The sequence below is a fragment of the Boleophthalmus pectinirostris genome, unplaced genomic scaffold, assembly GCF_026225935.1.
Source record: "Boleophthalmus pectinirostris isolate CB_2022bp ecotype Guang Dong unplaced genomic scaffold, ASM2622593v1 HiC_scaffold_5, whole genome shotgun sequence".
NCBI lineage: Eukaryota > Metazoa > Chordata > Actinopteri > Gobiiformes > Gobiidae > Boleophthalmus > Boleophthalmus pectinirostris.
In genome coordinates this window covers 36,767,860-36,789,897 of record NW_026571404.1, presented here as the reverse complement: position 1 = coordinate 36,789,897, position 22,038 = coordinate 36,767,860, and the positions used below count along the sequence as shown (strand labels likewise).

The window sequence follows — 22,038 nt, the reverse complement described above, 5'->3', positions numbered from 1 at the left end:
CTAAAGCCAGGTCTACAACAGGACTAAACCATGAATAAAACCAGGACTAAAACAGGATTTAACAGGTATAAAACTAGCACTAAACCAGGACTAAACCATGCCACGCACCCGCAGCCCCTGGTCCATGAAATATTGTCGGACATAAAACCGGTCTGTGACGCTAAAAAGGTTGGGAACCACTGTGTTCGGGCTGTGCCAAAAGTCGTAAGACTGATAGATCGTGATCTCTACTTTGGTCGCTGCCCCCGCTCCCCCTCTCTTTTTAGCTGTTTACTGTTGACCAAAACGTATTCTGCACTTTTGATTCATGAAAGTGTCCATCTTTGGCAGATATAACAGCTGAACACACTCGTGGCTCGTTCTTTTTACAATAGAAATCAAATATTGTGCAGAAAGTTCTTCCCAAGTCTGTTGCAGAAGTTTCCATAAATGTGTGGCACTTGTAGGTTGCTTCACTCTTCTGTCCAGTTCATCCCAAACCAGCTCCATGGGGTTTAAGTCTGGACACTGTGCTGCTGCTGGACACTCCATGTTTTCAAGTTTTACCTTCTTGTTCTTTTTTCTTGAGGTAGTTTTGGCAGAGCTTGGACTTGTCTTTTGTGTGTTTTATTTTTTTTTTTTTTTTACCTCTGTCTGTTCAGTTTTTACATTTGTACCATTCAATCTCTTCATTGGACTTGAATTGCAATAAATAACTGGAATTTGTGTTCTAAGACTTTTAACCGGTCATGTTTGTTCACTGAGATGGAGGAAGTTCGAATCGAAAATCAAGATTCGATAAATATGAGGAAAAGAAATCGTGATTATTTTTTTCCACCCATCCCCACTATAATTTACTGTTTGTTTTATATAGCTGAGCATCTTATTGTTGTGCAGTGTTTTGCTGAAGGGCACGCGGGCTGTATCTGTTCTCCCCGCATACCGGACAGGAACACCCCGAGCCGAGGAGGAGGCAGCTGCTGGTGTTCCTCCCGTCCCAGAGTCAGTGAAGGCCACACATGCCCAGCGGGACTCGCAGGAACACACCGCACTTTAAATGTCACATGTGGAGATCGCGGCTGCTCGTGCTTTGCAGCGACGTGACGGGGTTGGTTGTTTTAGTATTCAAACATCAAATTTAATTACAGGTGGTTTTATGGCTCAAAAAATAAAAAATAAAAAATAATAGAAACGCAGGATTTCTGACTGTGAGCGGGGTTCTCTCTCCACAGATCTGACCTGTGACTTGGTCTAATTTGGTCTCCGTGAAGATAGAAAGGTTTAATGCCACACTGTAAAACATTCCAGACAATTTCAGATGATTCTTCATGGAGAAAAGCTTTGAAAAGTTACACAGTGCAACTTTAAGCGTGTATGTTTATGCAGAATGTTCAGCAGTCGCCTTTAGTAAAACTTCCTGAGTTTCTGAGACGGTTTTTTCATCTGTCTCTGGGTTTTACAGAAGCAGAGCTCATTTTGATGATATTAACAATTATCCCTTCATCATTTTGACCCCAGCAGCGGCTTAAACCAGAGGTGGGACTTGTGAGTTGTGAGTTTTATTGTGATTCTAATGTATTTCTTATTCTGTAAATCACTTTGAATTACTTTGTGTACGGAATTGTGCCATACAAATAAACTTGCCTTGGCTTGCCTTAAGTTGTGACTTGATAAAATGGACTAAGACTTGGGACTTGACTCGGACTTGAAGATCAGTGACTCGGGACTTGACTCAGACTTGTGGCCTGTGACTTGAGAAGACTTGATGTTCCTCCTAAAAATATATATATTTTTTGAAAATACTTTTCTCTTTACAGTTGATAAATGTGGTGCTAAATGTTACAAGGACAAACTGGAACATGTCCCCCCCACTTCTCTGTTTGATACTGTGGATGTAACTGGAGTACGGTGATACTCAAATGTACTACAGTAATTATAGTACAACACAGTACAACAGAGGGAACTACAGAGAACAGGATCTTTCATGACAAAATAACTGTTATTGAGCACTTTTAAATCTGAATTCTTTCTATTCTGACAGTAATAATTCACACTAAAGTCCTGACAAGACATTTATATAAATACTCTTACATAAATACTTATAAAAATACTATAAAGTACAATTTAGCTTAACTGCAAAAATCTAAGCTATATTTGTTACTTTGGTTAAAGACTTGAAATGACTTGAGGCTCAAAGCAGACGACTTGGACTTGACTTAGACTTATGGGCCAGTGACTCTAGACTTGACTTGGACTTAGGACTTGACTCGGACTTAGGACTTGACTCGGACTTGAGGACAAAGACTTACTTGAGACTTGCAAAATAACAACTTGGTCCCACCTCTGACTTATACTATATACAAAGTACAAAGCACAAATACTTTTTTTTTTTAATTGCTCAAACAATATGTTCAGAATATTCACTCTTCTGGTCAGTTCATAGTTTGGAGAAGTCATTTGTTGTCGTGTCTGAGCCTGTGTAAAGACCAGTGCAGGTTTGTGTCTGGTGTTTCAGCCAAACTCCTCTAGGCCCCACCCCCCCGATCCCTAACAACTGTTGCTATGGTGCTGAGAGTGGCTCTGACCCAGTGACCCTCCCACTATCTCTCTTTTATATAAAGTAGCCCATTTTCAATAGTGACTACATGAAACTGTTCATTTGAGTTTAGTGTATCCATGCGTAGGCAAAGCTCTGTCTCTCTGTCTCTATGTTTTATTCTGCAGCAGCGAAATCCACTGAGGGTTTATGGAGCTGTAAAAGGAGCCATGACTTTGTAATAGAACTCTGGAGGAAGAGGACTGGGTTTCTACTTGTGAATAAAGACCTGACTGTTTTATAGTCGCTGCACAGTTCATAGTTGTCATAATTTAGGTTTTCGTAGCAATATCTGAAATAGTCTGAAATGACCCAAATCCCACAGACACAGATCTGATTTTTTCAAATGTGACCCAGGACACTTGGATATGTGTCCTAAAACTGATACATATCTGATCTTTTGACATGTGACTTCAGTCTGAACGGTCAGGTCACATTCATCCACCTACACGTCAGGCTCAGAGTCTCGTCAATGGAGGGAAAGTGAGGTTAGTGAGTTCATTCATATTTTCGGGGGATCGCTGTATTCAGGGAAAACTGTAGGGGTCTTATTGGAACCGGGCGGTTTTTGAAATGACTGCCAAATAAATGTCCGAGCGCAGCTTCAGTCGGTCCTGGCTCCAATGTCAATGAAAAATAAAGAGCCTCGAGCCAAATACAAGGAGGATAAAGACTCAAACAAACAAAGCGTCCGTCGATGTTTTACCAAGAACTGGACTGTATTTTGGGAGAGAAGTCCAGCGTTTAGGCGACTTCCGTAAACACTGAGCATGTTCGCTATGTGTGACATCGTCATGTCCTCCAATGCACATGTGGGACACTTTTGGGCGTTTAAAGTTCACACTGGAGATCACACACAAGTTGCTTTTCATTGGAAATCTGAACGACCTTGCAAAAAAAATGGATTTCACAAAAAAATCTGAACTGAGCATTAATCCTGCAGTCTGAACAAAAGGAGGATGAAGCAGAGAGAACACTGAGTAGCTGACCTCTCCACACACCTGACCTGTAATTTGGCCTTTTGTCTCTACAGAAATAGAGAAATTAAAGGTACAGAATGTCACTTTTTGGAGGTAGCAAATCACCTGCATGATTCTATGGAAACAGAAAATTAAAATCATACTTTTGAACTTTGTCCATGGAGAAGAAAGATTTTATGCCATACTGTGGAAAATTATATTATAGCCAACAGATTCAACATTTCCATGGAAACAAGCAGGAGATGGCACTCCAGGTGTCTATTTTTTGACTTAAGGGTTTAAATATTATACTGTGGAACATTCCAGATAAAACTATGACATCTCCATGAACTCCCCACCTTTAAAGGTCCTTATATTGCACAAAGTGGCCTTTTGTGAACTTTAAGCCATGTTGTAATAATGTTACCTCATCAAAAACCTGCAGTTGTGTTTGTTTCATTCACATGTTTGAGTAACTCTTTATTATTAGTCTGTCTGCACCTCCTCAAAATCACCTGAAAATGCTCTGCTCCATGATCTAGAAGAAAACATCATGGAGAAGTATCTTATTTCTGCACATTCTAGTGATTTCTGGTGATTCTGTTTGTTGGAGATTATCATGATGATATAAAATGTCCCACGAACAATTCTTGTGCACCTTTTTTATCATGATAAACGATATCATTATTTATTGTCCCATCCGTATGTATTATATCGTAGTTGAACAGCTCCTTTTGCCTTTTAGTTCAGTAGAGATCGGCAATTCCAGGACTGAAATGATCCAAATGATTCTAGTGAAGCTGTGTGGAGATTAAAAACACAGTGGAGCATTTTCTGTTTTACTACATGACATCACAAGGTGGAAAAGAGTATTTTCAAATTGAGAGAAGAGCTTAAATGTGCAGGGTTTGTGTGTTCAACATGTGTGGATGAACCAAAACACAAGTCCAGGTCTGTTTGTGATGAGGAAACAACATTAGAACATAGATCATAAACTAGTGTAACATTATAACATTACAACATCTTATCATTTAATCACAGTGCTCAAATGTCAACTGATTTCACTGGAGCTCATATGAAACAGCTCGTACATAATGCGCTGTTATGTTTGCATTCTCTTGCTCAAGGCCTGAGGGACACGCAGGGACACGGTGTATTCATATCTGCATCTGTGCTTTAGGCTCATGATATAGATATGCCGGCAATCTAACGCGCACCTGCTGATCGGACACGTGGAGCTGGCCTGGCCCCAAAGGACGTCTTCCAGTGTGGGGGCATGACTCCTCTTATACCAGAGTTTACATCAGCTCATAAAAAACAAATAAGTCCAGTGTGTAGAAAGCACAGGTGAAGATGTGAAAAGTGCTTTTAGAATCATGATGTGATGTGAACTTCAGACCAACACAAACTGTTTACAATGAGCTTGTTGTGTTTTTCATATTTTAGGACAGTCAAACTCAGGTACAAAGAGACACATTATGGAAATATAAAGGTCTCAAATAGCACTGAGCTGCTCAATTATGGAAAAACTTATCACGATTATTTTGATCAATATTGAAATAACAGTTACTCAAACGGTGATGTTTTAGTTACACGATGCATTTACTCAGTATTTCTCTCTCAAAAAAACACTTTGTTACTGATCATTTATGCAAAATTTTCAAATATAGGCTACAAACAGAATAAACTTTGTTAAGCTTTACTCCTTTCAACTCAGTATATGAGTTTGGAGATTGTTTGACACACAAATTGAAATTGCGATCAAAATTCTATTAATTACACAGTCTTAATTTAAACAGTAAGTAAATAAATGAAAACACTGAAGCTTAAAAAAAATATTGAATATGTATTTAAATATGGCAAAATACAGCCAGTTCAAATAAATATACATTACACTACAACTACAACCAAAATAACTACATAAAATATGATATAATATAATAATAAATAACAAAGGTTTTGAAGAGAAAAATAAATATGAATTGTTTTTTAAAAATCTGAATTTGCCAAAAAAAATAAAAAATTCTCTTAAAAATCTCACAAGTTTGAATCTCCTCATATACACACAAAATTGGGAATAAACTTGAGACTAAACCTGGACCAGACCCGGACTTTAACCAGGACCAAGTGTGAAAGGACTTTTTGTTTATTCGAGTGGAATGGGATGGTTTCAAATAGAATTTAAAGACAGGCCTCCAGATGACAGGAGAGGTTTGTCGATGCAGTTTTTACTGTATAAGGGAACACTTGCCCACGCAGCACATGGCGAACAAAACAAGCTCTTTATGTTTGGACATGGACACTACACTCTATATGTATATATATATATATCTATGCATCACAGCAGCTGCACGCTCTGCCTGTCACTGTGTGTGACTGCAAGGGCCTCGTATCATTCCACAAGTTGCCGATATGATACATACCTCGATACATAGGCCACAATACGATACATACCTCAATACATAGGCCACAATACGATACATACCTCAATACATAGGGTACGATACGATACATACCTCAATACATAGGCCATGATACGATACATACCTCAATACATAGGGTATGATATGATACATACCTCGATACGAAGGTAACGATACATACCTCGATACATACGCCACGATACGATACATACCTTGCTACATAGGTAACGATACATACCTCGATACATCCGCCACAATACGATACATACCTCGATACATAGGTAACGATACATACCTCGATACATCCGCCACAATACGATACATACCTCGATACATACGCCACGATATGATACATACCTCGATACATACGCCACGATACGATACATACCTCGATACGAAGGTAACGATACATACCTCGATACATCCGCCACAATACGATACATACCTCGATACATAGGTAACGATACATACCTCGATACATACGCCACGATACAATACATACCTTGATGCGAAGGTAACGATACATACCTCGATACATAGGCCACGATATAATGCATACCTCGATACATAGGCCACGATATAATGCATACCTCGATACATAGGTAACGATACATACCTCGATATATAGATGATGATGTGATACATACCTCGATGCATAGGCCACGATATGATACATACCTCGAGACATAAGCCATGATACAATCTCGATACAGTGAGCTTTTGATTCGATATGATACATTTCAAATTGATTTAATACAGTTCAGTAAAAAATAAAGGCTAAATCATGACTGTGCTACTAAAAGTCTCTGTTAAACCACTTCTTATGCAAAGTGAATATGAAACACAAACATTTTAATCATTAAAACAGTGGAAAGGTCAAATGTGTTACATAAAAGAGTTTCCTTTCAGTAAACAAGCAACAAAACTGTAGCGCTGTAACAAAATAATTTGGTAAAATATACCAAAAATTACTCTTGGCGATATCGATATAGTCGTCCTTGATATTGATACTGTATCTTATCATTAAGCGATTTGATATATTTTTATTTCAATATTTTTGCACACTCCTAATGACTGCTTTGTCCCTGTCAAATCAATCAGTAAAAAGGAGCTTTGAAGATACTTTCAAAAGCTTTCAAATATGTGGCATTTAAGTGTGAACTGCAGTAAACAGAATGATTTATGTGTTTGTGTGTGTGCAGGAGCTGGCTCACGGTCTGGGGGAGCTGCTCTCTTATGAAGGCAACGTGGAGGAGGACTTCTACCTCACCTTCCAGGTAACACCGAGCTTCACTGCTATTTGTGCATTTCAGATGACATCACAACGTTCTATAGGCCAATAATATTTAATACAGATTTCTGCTGTAATGTAGCGAGTTCTTGAGTCTACCCACGAAAAGAAATGATCAGGATCAACATTTGTGACTTCATCTTTTGGAGATTTCTCATGAAAATGCAATGTAATCAAAAGGGAAAAGCTGGAGAAAGTTGAGGCCAGGGTGGTGACACTTGAGCAGTCGTTCTTTGTCATGTTGGGTGCAGTGCTTTGGCAAAGACTGAGTTTAAAGAACCTGTTGAACTTTTGGACCTGATAAAAATCTAGTAAATTGGTGATTGCGAAAGTGCGTCTCCAGCAAAGCCAAACCACAGATCACAGGACAGAAATGAACCTTTCCTGAATGCCTTTAGAATGATGTTGAACTGTATCAGAACAAGTGTAAGAGCACATAGACTAGTGTACACACATGGACCACTGTGGAACCTACTGGACCACTGAGGGATTACACACATGTAAGACCACGTGACACATAGTACCGTATTTTCCGGGCTATAGGTCACACTCTTAAGCCTCTAACCCCATCAAAAAATGACACACAATTCAGAGCGCCCTATACACGAATCCACTCGGGTGTCCCAGCACGACTTCAGTAAACTACAAAGCCGCACCACCCTGCAGAACACACAAACACACACGGAGCAGACAGCGACCGCACAGTGAAACACACCCACACACACACTCATCGCTCCACACCGACGAGGAATAGAACGGAGGAACAAACTGAAAAAAACGAGCGCAATGTGCCACTTCTAGACACAAATGAACAACTGAGTCACTGCGAACACGCCGACAATCCGTTGGTCCCACACAGCACCCTCCCTACACGCCACAACTGAACAAAGCCCAGAGTCACTGTGAACGAACAAACAAACAAAACCACTCACCCATCACACTGTTGGGTTTCCTTTAAAGTCCGTTGCGGTTTATTTGTGAAAAAAGTTTGAAAACAGACCATTCAGTGACAGTGCGCTTTATAATCCAGAGCACCTAATAGTGCGGAAAATACGGTAATAGTAATAGGGAAAGTACTACTACTACTACTACTACGATTTACTGTTGAAAATCACATTCTGTTGTATAAATATTGTGTATTTTATTATCATATTCATCACGACCAAATAGCAGCGATTGGTTAAATAAAAAAAGTACCTGCCTACTGTTGAACGAACGAATCCTAATGCTGCGAGGTCAGACAGTTTCTACGAAGTGAAACCGGCTGATGAATCAGACTAACCTTTTACATGATCAAGGAATAAATTAATTCGGCTTTAAAATTGGAATAAACCACCCACTTACTTCGGAATTAAGTTCTATTCTGAATAATCATTTTCATTAGGAATTAAGTGTTTACATGGTCTTTTTTAAAGCGGAATTCATTTTTATTCAGAATTAAATTATTATTAAAGCTCTCATGTAAACGTGGCAAACATGGTACAAATAATACCAAATTGTGACGCATTCCAGGCAAAACAAAACATCGAGCATCACTGAGACAAGAAATGAGCGGACCCTCCACCACAAAAGTTACACAGTGCATCTTCAGTATCGAAATCGAGTTTGAGATTTTCGTTTCATGACACCACTACCCCCACCTCCACCCGACCTCCACCCCGCTGCGTCTTAATATGAGCTGTCCATCAACACCAGCCTTCTTGAATGCCAGCCGCGCTCTGTATTTCATAATCCGCGGATCTAAATATACCTGATTAATCCTCACATGAGTGCCGATAATCTCAGGAGTGTGTGTGTGCGTCAGACCTGCTCACACGCTTAGGTCATGACAGTTGCACGCCAAGTCCAGCCAGCCTCAAAACAACGACAAAACTTTATATACCTCCACTTAGCACATTAGGAAGTCATAAACGTAGCTCGCAAAACCCTCGGTGGGCGGCTAAAACTTTTATTACAGCTGTCAGTAGGGCTGCGTATCATTAAGAAGATGCCGATACAATACATACCTCAATATATAGGCCATGACACGATACATACCTCGATACACAGGCCACGATACGATACATACCTCGATACATAGGCCACAATAAGATACATACCTCGATACATAGGCCACGATACGATACATACCTCAATACATAGGCCACGTTATTTATTACTCACCTCTCATGAATTCGTAAATGTAAACTGCAGCATCTCATCCACATTATCCATCAGAATTTGTTCTCTGCAAATAATGACACCCGGTCCACAAAACAGCACTGTTAATCAAATTCGAAGTGTTCTTAAAAATTAAAAAGTTGAGAGTAGTTCCTCACGTGTATCTGTTAACGTCAACACAGCACACATGGATGTAAATATGTTTTATTGCCAAACTTTGGTGCATTAAAAATCATGTTTCTGAATTACATTTCACAAATAATGAACTGCATTTTGAATTGCATCTAAACTAGAAGTGCAATGCTCTGATCTTTTCAACACTTCAAAATCTCACAGGACTCTCCTTGTGTCTGTGGTGTGGCTTTTTGCCATTTAAAAATGGTTCAAGACGTTCACCCGGCGTTGCCACGCTGTGTTGGTGAAGGTGGATTATGAATGTGAATGTGGGTGAATCATTTAAGTTCGTTTTTTTTTTTATTTCCTACAAGGACGACTCAAATATACATTGAGTAATAATGTGTTTAATGCAGCTTTGCACAAATTTGTTTATGTTTTACAAAAATGAAACTTAAATCCAAATGACTCATTTGCATAAACTGTAAGTGCTGAAACAACAGCTGGCTCCTTGTGCGCTGATGCTGTCAGCTTCTGTTGGACTAAAGGACATGGCTTACTTACTCTGGGGGGGCTCCTAACTACAGTAGACGTAATGCTCCGACAATCCATCAATCGGTGCGGCTTTGTAGTTTACCAAAGTTGTACTAAAACATTTTGACAGATTTTTGAGCGCTGTGTACCACATAAAATTCATTCGAGGTCAGTAAACACAACCAGAATTAAGACATAAGGTGCACCAAATTATAAGGCACAATGTCTATTTTTGAGAAAATTAAAGAATTTTAAGTGCGCCTTTTGGTCCGAAAAATACGGTATATTATTTTTAGGTAACGTTTATCTCCTCTCCTCCTCTGCTGCTCGCTGCCCCTCTCGGTTCAGAAGGGGCAGCTCTGTGGTCTGATGGTTTAAAGTCCCCTCTCCTTAAAGTGGCCCCTCAGCAGTGAAAGCCAACACTGACTCCACATCTCCAGAGCTCCCGAGGGCCTCGAGTCAATGACTGACCTGACCTACATATTATGTAATGCCAATGGACGCTCTCTGATCTGAGGATTATGTAATGCCAATGGAAACAGAGTCAGAAATACCCAGGTTTACCTCACACTGTTTCTGAGGTGAGAGCGGCTGAGGCGCAGATCGGTAGCCTTGCTTCCGTCAGTCTGCCCCAGGGCATCTGTGGGTGCTATATTATCTTACCACTGCCTGTGTGGAGTGAATAAATAATGCATGAAATTGTAAAGTGACTTTGAGTGTCTGAAAAACTGCTGTGTAAGAAAAATGCAGGATTATAAATAAAAAAGAAACATTGTTTTTTCTGGTTGTTTTGTCCTAGTAACTTTATCATTCAGAAAATTTGATGTCATAAATATGGTCACATAGTGGAGGACTGGTGATCTATTAGACCAGTGTTTCCCAAACTTTTTTTTCTGGAGACCCTTATTTTAAAAGTCACAAACCTTCACAGCCCAAGGCAATAGACACTATTCATCATTCATCACAAAATAAAGGTGGATTTGAGCATTATTGAACATTAATGGACATATTTTATTGTTGACTGAGTGATTGTGTCTCTGAACAATTAGTATTACTCAAGTTTTAAACATGAAAAACAGTCATTGAAGATCCATTATTTGCCTATTTGGACATTAAATGTAGCCCATTTCTTTTTCTTTTCATTCAATTGATCCAGAAATATTGGGACAAACTAGTCAATAAAACAATGACTGTATTTTTCAGATTATAAAGTGCACTGGATTATAAGGCGCAATATCAATCATTTTCTCTCGTCTATTTTCATACATAAGGTGCACTGGATTATAAGGCGCATTAAGCAAAACAAACGGACGACATTGAGACTGATCCTTATTCCAGGCGTCCACAATCCATTGGCAGATCGTGGTGTAATTCACCCGCCGTTGCCTCCCTGTCTTGGTGAATGTGGATTATGAATGTGAATGTGGCTGGATTGTTTAAATTTGTATTTTTATTACCTACGAGGACTCAAATATACACTGAGTAATAATGTGTTTAATGCAGCTTTGCACACATTTGTTTACATTTTACAGAAACAAAACTTAAAAACATGTGACTAATTTGCATAAACTATAAGCTCTGACAAAAACAGCCCTGATGTGGTTCAGCTTCTGTTGGACTAAAGGACATGACTGGTGGAATATGAGTGTTTTTTTCCTCTGTGACAGAGGATGTGCTGCTGATGGTGAGTCTGTTCTGTGCTTATGTCATGTTGGAGATGGCTCATGTGAAACTTGATTCAGATCAGAGATTTTAAGTCTTTTTGAGCACCGTGTCCCACGTTAAATTGGTTCGAGGTTAGTAAACACAACCACAATAATTACATAAGGTGCACCGGATTAAAAGGCGCACTGTCAATTTTGGTGAAAAGGATTTTAAATGTGCCTTATAGTCTGAAAAATATGGTACAAAAAGATTAGAAATGATACAAAACATGTCTTAACTTTTCAACATTTCTAGTGAGATAGGTGGGCCTGTCTGCGTTTTTATAGCTCGTTCCAGTCTGGGGTGCAGTAGGAGAACGCAGCAGCAGATCAGGCGTATAGGCAGAACTGTATATTGCAGACTTACATGCAGATCGTGACAAGGCGACCCAAAAAAAATCTCTTGCGACCCACCTGAGAGTCATGACCCAGTCTTTGGGAAACAATGTATTAGACAATGTGATTAAAAGTGTTTCTGTTGTCATGTTTACTGTTGTGGATAATCACAAACTCATTCTCTCATTAACTGTAGACATTAAAGTTTGAAATGTGACATAGTGCTACTTAGTAAATTTCCAGGTGGAGGTTCGGGCTGCTGCTTGTTTCCTTGTAAAAGATGTAATTGCTTTGCCTGGAATTTTCCACAGTATGACATTAACCGTACCATGCAGAGCAGCAAGTAACACCAGCAGAAAAAGTTATAGGTCAGATCTGTGGAGAGTACAGATTATAAGCTTAGAGCAGGGTTCCCACAGTCAGGGAAATCCTGGAAAAGTCATGGAAATTGAAAATGTCATTTTTCAGGCCTGGAAAAGTCATAGTAGCAGTAGTAGTATTAGTGGTAGTGGTAGTAGAAGTCTTAGTAGTAGAAGTGGTAGTAGTGGTGGTAGTAGTAGTAGTAGTGGTAGTCATAGTAGTAGCAGTAGAAGTAGTAGTAGTAGTAGAATCAGTGGTAGTAGAAGTCGTAGTAGTAGTAGTAGTAGCAGTAGTAGTGGTGGTAGTAATAGTAGTAGTAGTGGTAGTGGTAGTAGAAGTTGTAGTAGTGGTAGTGGTAGTGGTAGTAGTAGTAGTAGTAGTGGTAGTAGTGGTAGTAGTAGTAGTAGTAGTAGTAGTAGTAGTAGTAGGTAGTAGTAGTAGTAGTAGTAGTAGTAGTAGTGTAGTAGTAGTAAGTAGTAGTAGTAGTAGTAGTAGTAGCAGTAGTAGTAGTAGTAGTAGTAGTAGTAGTAGTAGTAGTAGTAGTAGTAGTAGTAGTAGTAGTAGTAGTGGTAGTAGTAGTAGTAGTAGTAGTAGTAGTAGTAGTAGTAGTAGTAGTAGTAGTAGTAGTAGTGGTAGTAGTAGTAGTAGTGGTAGTAGTAGTAGTAGTAGTAGTAGTAGTAGTAGTGGTAGTAGTAGTAGTAGTAGTAGTAGTGTAGTAGTAGTAGTAGTAGTAGTAGTAGTAGTAGTAGTAGTAGTAGTAGTAGTAGTAGGTAGTAGTAGTAGTAGTAGTAGTAGTAGTAGTAGTAGTAGTAGTAGTAGTAGTAGTAGTAGTAGTAGTAGTAGTAGTAGTAGTAGTAGTAGTAGTAGTGTAGTAGTAGTAGTAGTAGTAGTAGTAGTAGTAGTAGTAGTAGTAGTAGTAGTAGTAGTAGTAGTAGTAGTAGTAGTAGTAGTGGTAGTAGTAGTAGTAGTAGTAGTAGTAGTAGTAGTAGTAGTAGTAGTAGTAGTAGTAGTAGTAGTAGTAGTAGTAGTAGTAGTAGTAGTAGTAGTAGTAGTAGTAGTAGTAGTGGTAGTAGTAGTAGTAGTAGTAGTAGTAGTAGTAGTAGTAGTGGTAGTAGTAGTAGTAGTAGTAGTAGTAGTAGTAGTAGTAGTAGTAGTAGTAGTAGTAGTAGTGGTAGTAGTAGTAGTAGTAGTGGTAGTAGTAGTAGTAGTAGTAGTAGTAGTAGTAGTAGTGGTAGTAGTAGTAGTAGTAGTAGTAGTAGTAGTAGTAGTAGTAGTAGTAGTAGTAGTAGTAGTAGTAGTAGTAGTAGTAGTAGTAGTAGTAGTAGTAGTAGTAGTAGTAGTAGTGTAGTAGTAGTAGTAGTGTAGTAGTGGTAGTAGTTAGTAGTAGTAGTAGTAGTAGTAGTAGTAGTAGTAGTAGTAGTAGTAGTAGTAGTAGTAGTAGTAGTAGTAGTAGTAGTAGTAGTAGTAGTAGTAGTAGTAGTAGTAGTAGTAGTAGTAGTAGTAGTAGTGTAGTAGTAGTAGTAGTAGTAGTAGTAGTAGTAGTAGTAGTAGTAGTAGTAGTAGTAGTAGTAGTAGTAGTAGTAGTAGTAGTAGTAGTGGTAGTAGTAGTAGTAGTAGTAGTAGTAGTGGTAGTAGTAGTAGTAGTAGTAGTGGTAGTAGTGTAGTGGTAGTGGTAGTAGTAGTATAAGTATAGTAGTGTCAGTGCATTGTGTAACTTTTCTGGTGGAGCGTCCATCAAATACTTTTCTTCATGAAGATGTTACTGCTCTGGAATGTTTCACAATGTGGCATTAAACCTTTCTATCTTCATGGAGACCAAACCAAGCCAAGTTACAGGTCAGATCTGTGGAGAGGCGACGCCGCTCACAGTCAGAATGTCTGTTTTTCTAGTTATCTTTAAGCTAAAAAAATAATAATAATCACCTGTAACCTGTGAATAAATGTAAGGCAGATCTGTTTAATGTCACACTGTGGAACATTCTAGACAGAGCAACGACATCTCCACATAAACAAGCAGGCCCCCAATGAAAAAGTTATAAAAAGAAGTAATATAGTAACGGTAATACATGCTTTAGTACTGCTCGTTAAGGCATAGTTCTTTTATAGTGTTACCAAATGTTGTGCTATAAGTTTGCACATGTCCCGGCGTACGACTCCCCCTGCCCTCCACGTGAGCGCACCCCCGGACAGAATGTCTCAAAATGGCCGATGCTAATTGTCATGCAGTTGGCAGTTGGCAGGTGCCGTGGACTTTCCTTATATACCCTATGGCCCCGGTCCTTCCAGCTCCATACGCGCGCTCTGATGTTCCACATGACTCACTGTCGCCGGCTTGTGAGGAAGAGTTAGCGTTTTTATTGTCAAAGCTGTGTCACATTAGCACTCGTCGCTCGAGCTCGGAGGCCAACCTGATATGTGCTGACACAGGAGCCGGGGTATGAGCTGCGGGGGGTGGGGACGCTGGTGGAAGTTACATGCCGTCAGTGATTAGTAACGTAAAATCATTGCACTTAATGTATCTGTTGATTACTGTTGGAACATAAACAGTGTTGGGAAGGTTACTTTTAAAATGTATTCAACTACAGATTACAGATTACATACCCCAAAATGTAGTTTGTAATGTAATCCATTAAATTAGTTAAAGTGAGTAACGTAATCTAAATACTTTGGATTACTTGATTTTCTGTAGAGAAGCAAATACTCGGATATCTTCACATAAGACGTTTTGTCTGATAAAAGAAAATAAAAAGCCCAGACTTTACTGAACCAAATTAAAAATATTATTGATAGAAGAAGAGGAAACACAGTCCGCGCGGCATGATTTAGTCCTGTTAAATCCTGTTTTAGTCCTGTTTTAGCCCTGGTTTAGACCTGGTTTAGTTCTGGTTTAGTCCTGGTTTTAGCCCTGGTTTAGACCTGGTTTAGTCCTGGTAAAGACCTGGTTTAGACCTAGTTTAGTCCTGTTAAAGACCTGGTTTAGATCTAGTTTAGACCTGGGTTCAGTCCTGGTTCAATCCTGATTTAGTTTAGTGTCCGGCACTGAGTGGAATTACTAAAAAAAAAAAAAAAAGAATATAACCCAAAATGTGAGAACATGAAAATACCGCCATGTAATCCATTTATTTGAACAAAGTAACTGTAATCCAATTACCACTCATTGAAACAGTAACTGTAACTGAATACAGTTACTCATAATTTGTATTACGTAACTCTGGTACATGTAATCTGTTACTCCCCAACACTGAACGTAATGCAGTTTATCATTTATGACATATCCAAATAAACTGATTATGTGGTAATTAGTGTGACCAGACTTCTCTATTTACCTGGGACAGTCCCAGTTTGGAGCCCTGTGTCCCCTGTCCCAGCAGATTGATCCAAAACCACTGATTTGTTCCAGTTTTGCACAAAAAACGTCACAGGTGTCCCTATTTTTGACCAATCTGATCCATCATTTTTTAAGGTAAAATACAGAAAAGCTGCTTAAAAATGAATGAAAATGTGACTATACTGACTCACATTAGTGCCAAGTGCAGAAAAATTCTCCATAATTACACACTCGTTTCACAATTTTATTATTACCAACCACCACAAACCAGGGATCTTCCAGTTTTTTATTTTGAATTATGGTAACTAGCATGCTAACCATACACTTCCTGATTATCGGACAGTAAAACCCTTTCTAATCAGTAGTGTTGTATTCAAGACCACAGTAATCGAGACCAAGACCAGGACAACACCAAGACTTTAAAGGTCGAGACCGAGACAAGATCGAGACTTTTAGAGACCACGGCCCATTGAGACCAAATCGAGACCATCTTTTCAACATTTATTTGTATTTTACGGTTATTTTAGCACATATATATTCATGTTTTTTATAAATCTATCTCCATTGTATGTTATTAATGTTCATTTAAGCTTCAAATAAACCAAACAAACTGTGCTGCACTTAAACCTCTTTTCTGAACCCTCACCCACAGTTTTCATTAGTCCCTTTTCCACTCACACTCGTCGAGGTTCAATCCTCGAGTCCGAGACAAGACCGATTCCAAATGCCTTCAAGACTGAGACAAGACTGAGTCCAAGAACACTAGAGTCCGAGACGAGACTAAGACCGCTCTCGAGTACTTCGACAATACTAATTAGAAGCAGACAGTACACAGCAGACATATTTTGACCTTAAGAGGTGTTTGGAATCTTGCTCACATAAATAAATGGGAAAAATGAGGTTCATTGTTTCCACTGGCAAACTTATTTTTAAAAATGTACTTACACTACCAGTCAAAAGCTCGGGCACACTTTTTCATTGATGTTTGCATGATTTTTACATTGTAATTCTCGTTAATACTGTGGAAGGACAGATAAGAAATATAAGTAAAATAATCACAGAGTTAGTCAAAACTTGATTTTTAAAAATGGCTTTTACTCTTTGCTGTGACCCTGGTTTGTACTTTTGACGTGGCACAGCTGTGAAGTGAAAACCATTTCGTGAGATTTCATCATGAAGCTCACAGGGAGAAGGCCAAAGGTTTGAAGCCCTGTCGACAAAGCAAAGGCCGTTTCAAAACTAAGAGCAGATTTTTTTTTTTTACTACATAATTCTATACATCTTGCTTCATATCTTTGAAGTCTTCTGGGTGGATATAAAATGTAAAAAGCAGTAAACATAAAGAAAAAAACAGAATGAGAAGGTGTGTCTTTCTTATTCTGTAAAGCACTTTGAATGACTGTCTACAAATTGTGTTATACAAATACATTTGCTTTGTATACTACTTAATATTGTTGTTTTCTGATAAGCTCTGATACTGCAAATTTTTCAGGTATCAGCGAGCACTCAGACCAAATCACTGATCCGATACTACTGTGTGTTTTCCAAAAATAACGACCTGTAGATGTGCCCAGAGCAGGTTAAACGTTGATTATGGAGACTCTGCAGACACTGATAATGACAGAACAGAAAGACATTTGTGTTTCCTCTTTAATACTTTCGTTTAGACTTTAGTGTGGAAACTCAACTTAGCAGAAAAACTGTGCTACGAAGACTGTAGTCTGACAAAAATGGCAATAGCGCTGACTCGGACTTTGTTTCCTCTGCATAATTACCCATGAGCTCCGAGGATGAGCTTCTTTTTCCAGGCCTCACTGTTGGTTTTATTCACGCGCTGTAGAAAGCAACGAATTAGAACAGTAAAGGTGCTTAAATCAGCTCTACTTATGGTCAGAATCATTATATATTAGATATTTTACACTTAGTTCTCAAGTATAATGTATTCTTTGAGGTTTTCTTTAGAGATTGCCTTTTAGTAGATTTATTTATTGCTCCTGTACTCTAACAAAATTGAGTATTAGTCTACTTCGTCGCACTATGTTGTATCGGACTAGTATCAGTATCGGTAAGTTCACTAAGGTCAAGTATCGTACTGGATCAGATCTCAAAAAAATAGTATTGGAGCAAAACTACTACTTGATATGAAATATGTTTTACTGTACGATTAGCGTTTTTATTTTAAGATTATTTTGTACCATGTGTGGCACGGGTCCATTTCTTGCAGCTCCAGTAGAAGTGCTAACGGCCTGATGCAGTAGAGTACAGAAGAGACAGTCTGTCCATGTGTACGTGTGTTATTTGACCCCAGGGTGAGAGCGCTATAGACCCAGGCCTGCTCCCACATGCACCCGCTGACCCCTCCTATGTGCACAGGCTATATCTGCTCTGTTTACATCTCCCAGCAAACAGCACCGAGGCTTTTATAGTCCACATCCACAATAAAGTCCACCTAATGTAGATGAAAGCCGTTTTAATAAAGTTTATAGTTATTGATTTAAGTACATGTTCATTAGTCTGTGCGTTTTTAATCTCTCAACGTTGACTCAGCGATGTTAATGATGGTAATGATCCAAACGCCAGTGTATGGATCGTACAAATAAACAGACATTAAAATTAGACATTTACAATATGCGTCTTAAAGATCCATTAAACCCGATCCCGAAGCTTTACTCCACCCCTAAGCAAAATCTGAAAAATCCTTCAGAGTTGACGGTGCACGGTGGGTTGGGGGGAGCGGGTGTGGGGCGGGCTCTGGAGCAGTGATTGACAGCCGACCGACAGCCACAACAATCCGCGCTCCGGACGTTGAAACAGAGCGGACATTTGTTCTTGGATCACGCCGTTTTCTTTTTCTCCAGACACGACAGAACATCGCGGTGCCGGGCGCTGCCAGGTTGGGGCGTGGGCTCCTCCTGTAGCGCCCGTAGACCCCAGTGTCTGCACTCGTCACGTAATAACCCGCATCAGATTCATTGGCGGTTATTAGTCCAACCCGAAATGTCAAATGTCAAAAGGCCAATACAGACACGGACAGTCCCATTTTTAACAAATATAGGTATGCACTTGTACACTATTTTAAACCCATACACAGATAATCAGTAGAAAAAAGTGATTTTGGTGTTAAGTGGCCCTTTAAGAACACAACAAAAACAAACAATTAAAGTGTGTATGACAAGTTTTGATCATTCCAATTTTAACTTCATTTGGTGGGATAATATAATGTTAAATATAAATGATCGTTTTACACCAATCAAGACACAATTTACTGAAAAATTGGTTGAAACTTACAGGAAGTAGAGAGTTTGATTTTAGAAAGTTCCATATTCATGGCATCACACTGGCAGAATCGTATCTAAACGTTGGGCACAAGTTACATGCAAAACTAGTGTGACCAGATATTCAAAATTAAAAACTGGGACACACCCATGTTTGGATGATTTGGTAATAATAATATTGTGAAAATAGTGCCAAACATTGTCCTTTCTCAACTCACATGTGCCAGTATTTAATCTGAGGGACTTCTGTTGTTGAATCCTAGAATGGTTTTCTGTATTTTAGCAAAAAAAAAGGACAAAATATTGGTTCTTTTACTGCTGGTGGGTAACAAATTGGTCAAAAGTAGGAACAGCTGGGACATTTCTTGTATAAAACTGGGAGAAATCACTGGTTTTCGAGACATTTGCTGGGACAGGGGACACAGGCTCAAAACTGGGACTGTCCCGGGTAAATAGGGACTTTTGGTCACCCTTCGCAAAACAAAACAAAAATTAAAGATATTTTAGACATTGTTTCAACAGAATAAAGGTGTTATACTTTTAACTGCCAAATCATTTCTGTGTACATTAAGGTGTTTTGGACTTAGCGTGATTTCCATGATTTCCAACAAAGAAGTCAAATTTTAAATGTAAAAATTTGTCAAACTGGGGATTTTTTTGTTGTATTTTTTGTCTTAACTGTGTCTTGGTGAAATGAATAGCTCTCCAGAGATGTGTATTGTATAAATGTATGGTTTTGTGACATGTATATTGTGTGTTGTGGTGCAGGTGTTCCAGGAGGAGATGGGCGTGGTCAAAGCGTTTAACCTGAAGCCTGGAGGAGACAAGATCCCCGTGACCAAACACAACCGCAGAGGTGAGCCAGCCCGGGCGCTCTCACGGTTATACTTGATTTGTACAGATCAGACGTGGAGCTTACACTTGGTCTTAATGCAAAAGAGTCATTACAAAACACAAACTGACAACTGGTTATAATCGTACCTCCTCTCTCTGTAACTGCAGTCTCCTAATTTTGGCCTTAAATATTCGTATTAACCCACTCTGCATGATCCAGGTGTTTTTATTTCGCAATTTTGTCTGTAAATAAATTCTGAGTCCTAATATGGAACTCAACTCCACATTCGTTTCATAACTGTAAGTGTTGATGAGCTTCATTTGACTGGAGCTGGTTTATGTACACTACCAGTCATAGATGTGGACGCATTTTTTACATTCACAGTTTTTTATTTTTTTTATTTTCATGACTTCACATTGTTGATTCACCCTGAAGACTGGTTGATTAATTAGTTTTTATTTCGAGTTTGTGCCAAAAGAGAAACAATAATCATACACACACTAGCCCAATTTATTCTCGTGCGTCAAATTGTCTGCGTCACGATACAGAGTCTTCACCTCAAGTTTTATAACTACACGTTGAAGCGACACAGACAATAAGAGCTGTGGTTGGTCATCTCAACATCTGCTCTACAGACTCCGCTTTCATTTTGTTTACACGAACTCCTCTTGGCATTGTGGTGGTGAATTAGTTTGTGGGGTATCGACCTCACGCAGATCTATAAATCAAAATCGACAAGGCGACGGCGGCAGTGTGCTTTAAATCGATGCAGAACCATAATTCGGCCTTAATACTACATGTACATTGTAAACAACAGAAAAGCACATTTCTCGAAAAGGAGCGAGAAGAAGAAAAACTTATATAAACTCAGCCCTGTTCATGACATAGTTTCAAAAATAAAGTGGTCGCTTATGTATATTAATCACAGAACTTTACAAATACTTAAATATAAATGACATACTATGCATACTTAATATCATTTTAACCCATTGTCTTTCTTTTTTTTTTTTTCTGTATCATGTTTTACAGTTATTATTTTATCTGTATACTTTTGTTTTTCATTTAATGATTTATTATTTATTTATTAATTATTTAAGAAGTCAAAACTATGAATAAACACATAAAACAAAACAAAAAAAGGTTTCGGGTTCAATACCTGGGCCTTCCTGTGGAGTTTGCGTGTTCTCCCTGTGTCTGGGTGGATTTCCCCATCAAATTCAGTCCTGGCAGGTAGTCCTGACCAAGACCAGCCCGAGACCTGGAGATGAGTCCCTGGTCGCTGCAGGAGGAGATGCTCCAGTGCATTAAAGGATGGGTCAAATGCAGAGGACAAATGTTTCTCCAGAGACACTAAAGTGCACCCTGCCTTACATTTTTAGGGTGTTACGTTATTTGACCTTACTGTATACATAGTTTTGTAGTGAAAAAAGTGAATTCAGTGTTAAGCTCCACTTGTAGAAACATCATTTCATACTTCTTTCTTAATATCTTTGGTGTCTTCAGTCTGTATTTACAATGTAGAAAGTGGTTAACAAGAAAACACTTTGAATGTGAAAGTGTGTCCAAACCTGAGTGGTAAGAACAGATTTGAGGAATCTTAAATCAGGCAGAAACTCTCTAAAACTTCTAATTACTTTGTCTGTTTCTATTTTAAGCTCCTCTGTGTTTCTGTGCAGAGTACGTGCAGCTCTACGTGGACTTCCTCCTCAACAAGTGCATGTACAAACAGTTTGCGGCCTTCTACCACGGCTTCCACAGCGTGTGTGCGTCCGACGCCCTCATGGTACAAACACACACACACACACACACACACACACACCGATCTTTACCTTCACATGTTTGTTTTAGCTTTCTCTCATGTTATTACATTGCTTCCTCATCAAAAACAAACCAAGACGAGGCTGTCGATGTCATCCATGCAGAGTCATTTAGTGATCTCTCCCAGACCCTATTCAAACCCTCTTTACGGTTAGCTGCACGCTGTGTGCTCACACACAACAATTCTCAATAAATATACAAAAACATGATACAAAACTGTACACAATGGTGTTTTCAGCCCAAATATGGTCCGTTCAAGTGGTAACGGAGGGAAACGGGCAGATTTTTTCCATTCAAATGTCTCTTATTCAGAAACTAGAGGGACTA

The 22,038-nt window shown here is 39.0% G+C and overlaps 1 protein-coding gene across 1 annotated transcript in view; it reads left to right on the top strand.

The window, feature by feature from the left end:
- Window positions 1–22,038, top strand: part of hectd2 (HECT domain containing 2) — a 162,058-nt gene that overhangs the window by 109,386 nt on the left and 30,634 nt on the right. The window contains exons 17-19 of the mRNA XM_055163099.1: window positions 7,160–7,234; window positions 19,827–19,914; window positions 21,570–21,676. Coding sequence (XP_055019074.1) covers window positions 7,160–7,234; window positions 19,827–19,914; window positions 21,570–21,676 — 270 coding nt within the window. The remainder of the gene's footprint in view (window positions 1–7,159; window positions 7,235–19,826; window positions 19,915–21,569; window positions 21,677–22,038) is intronic.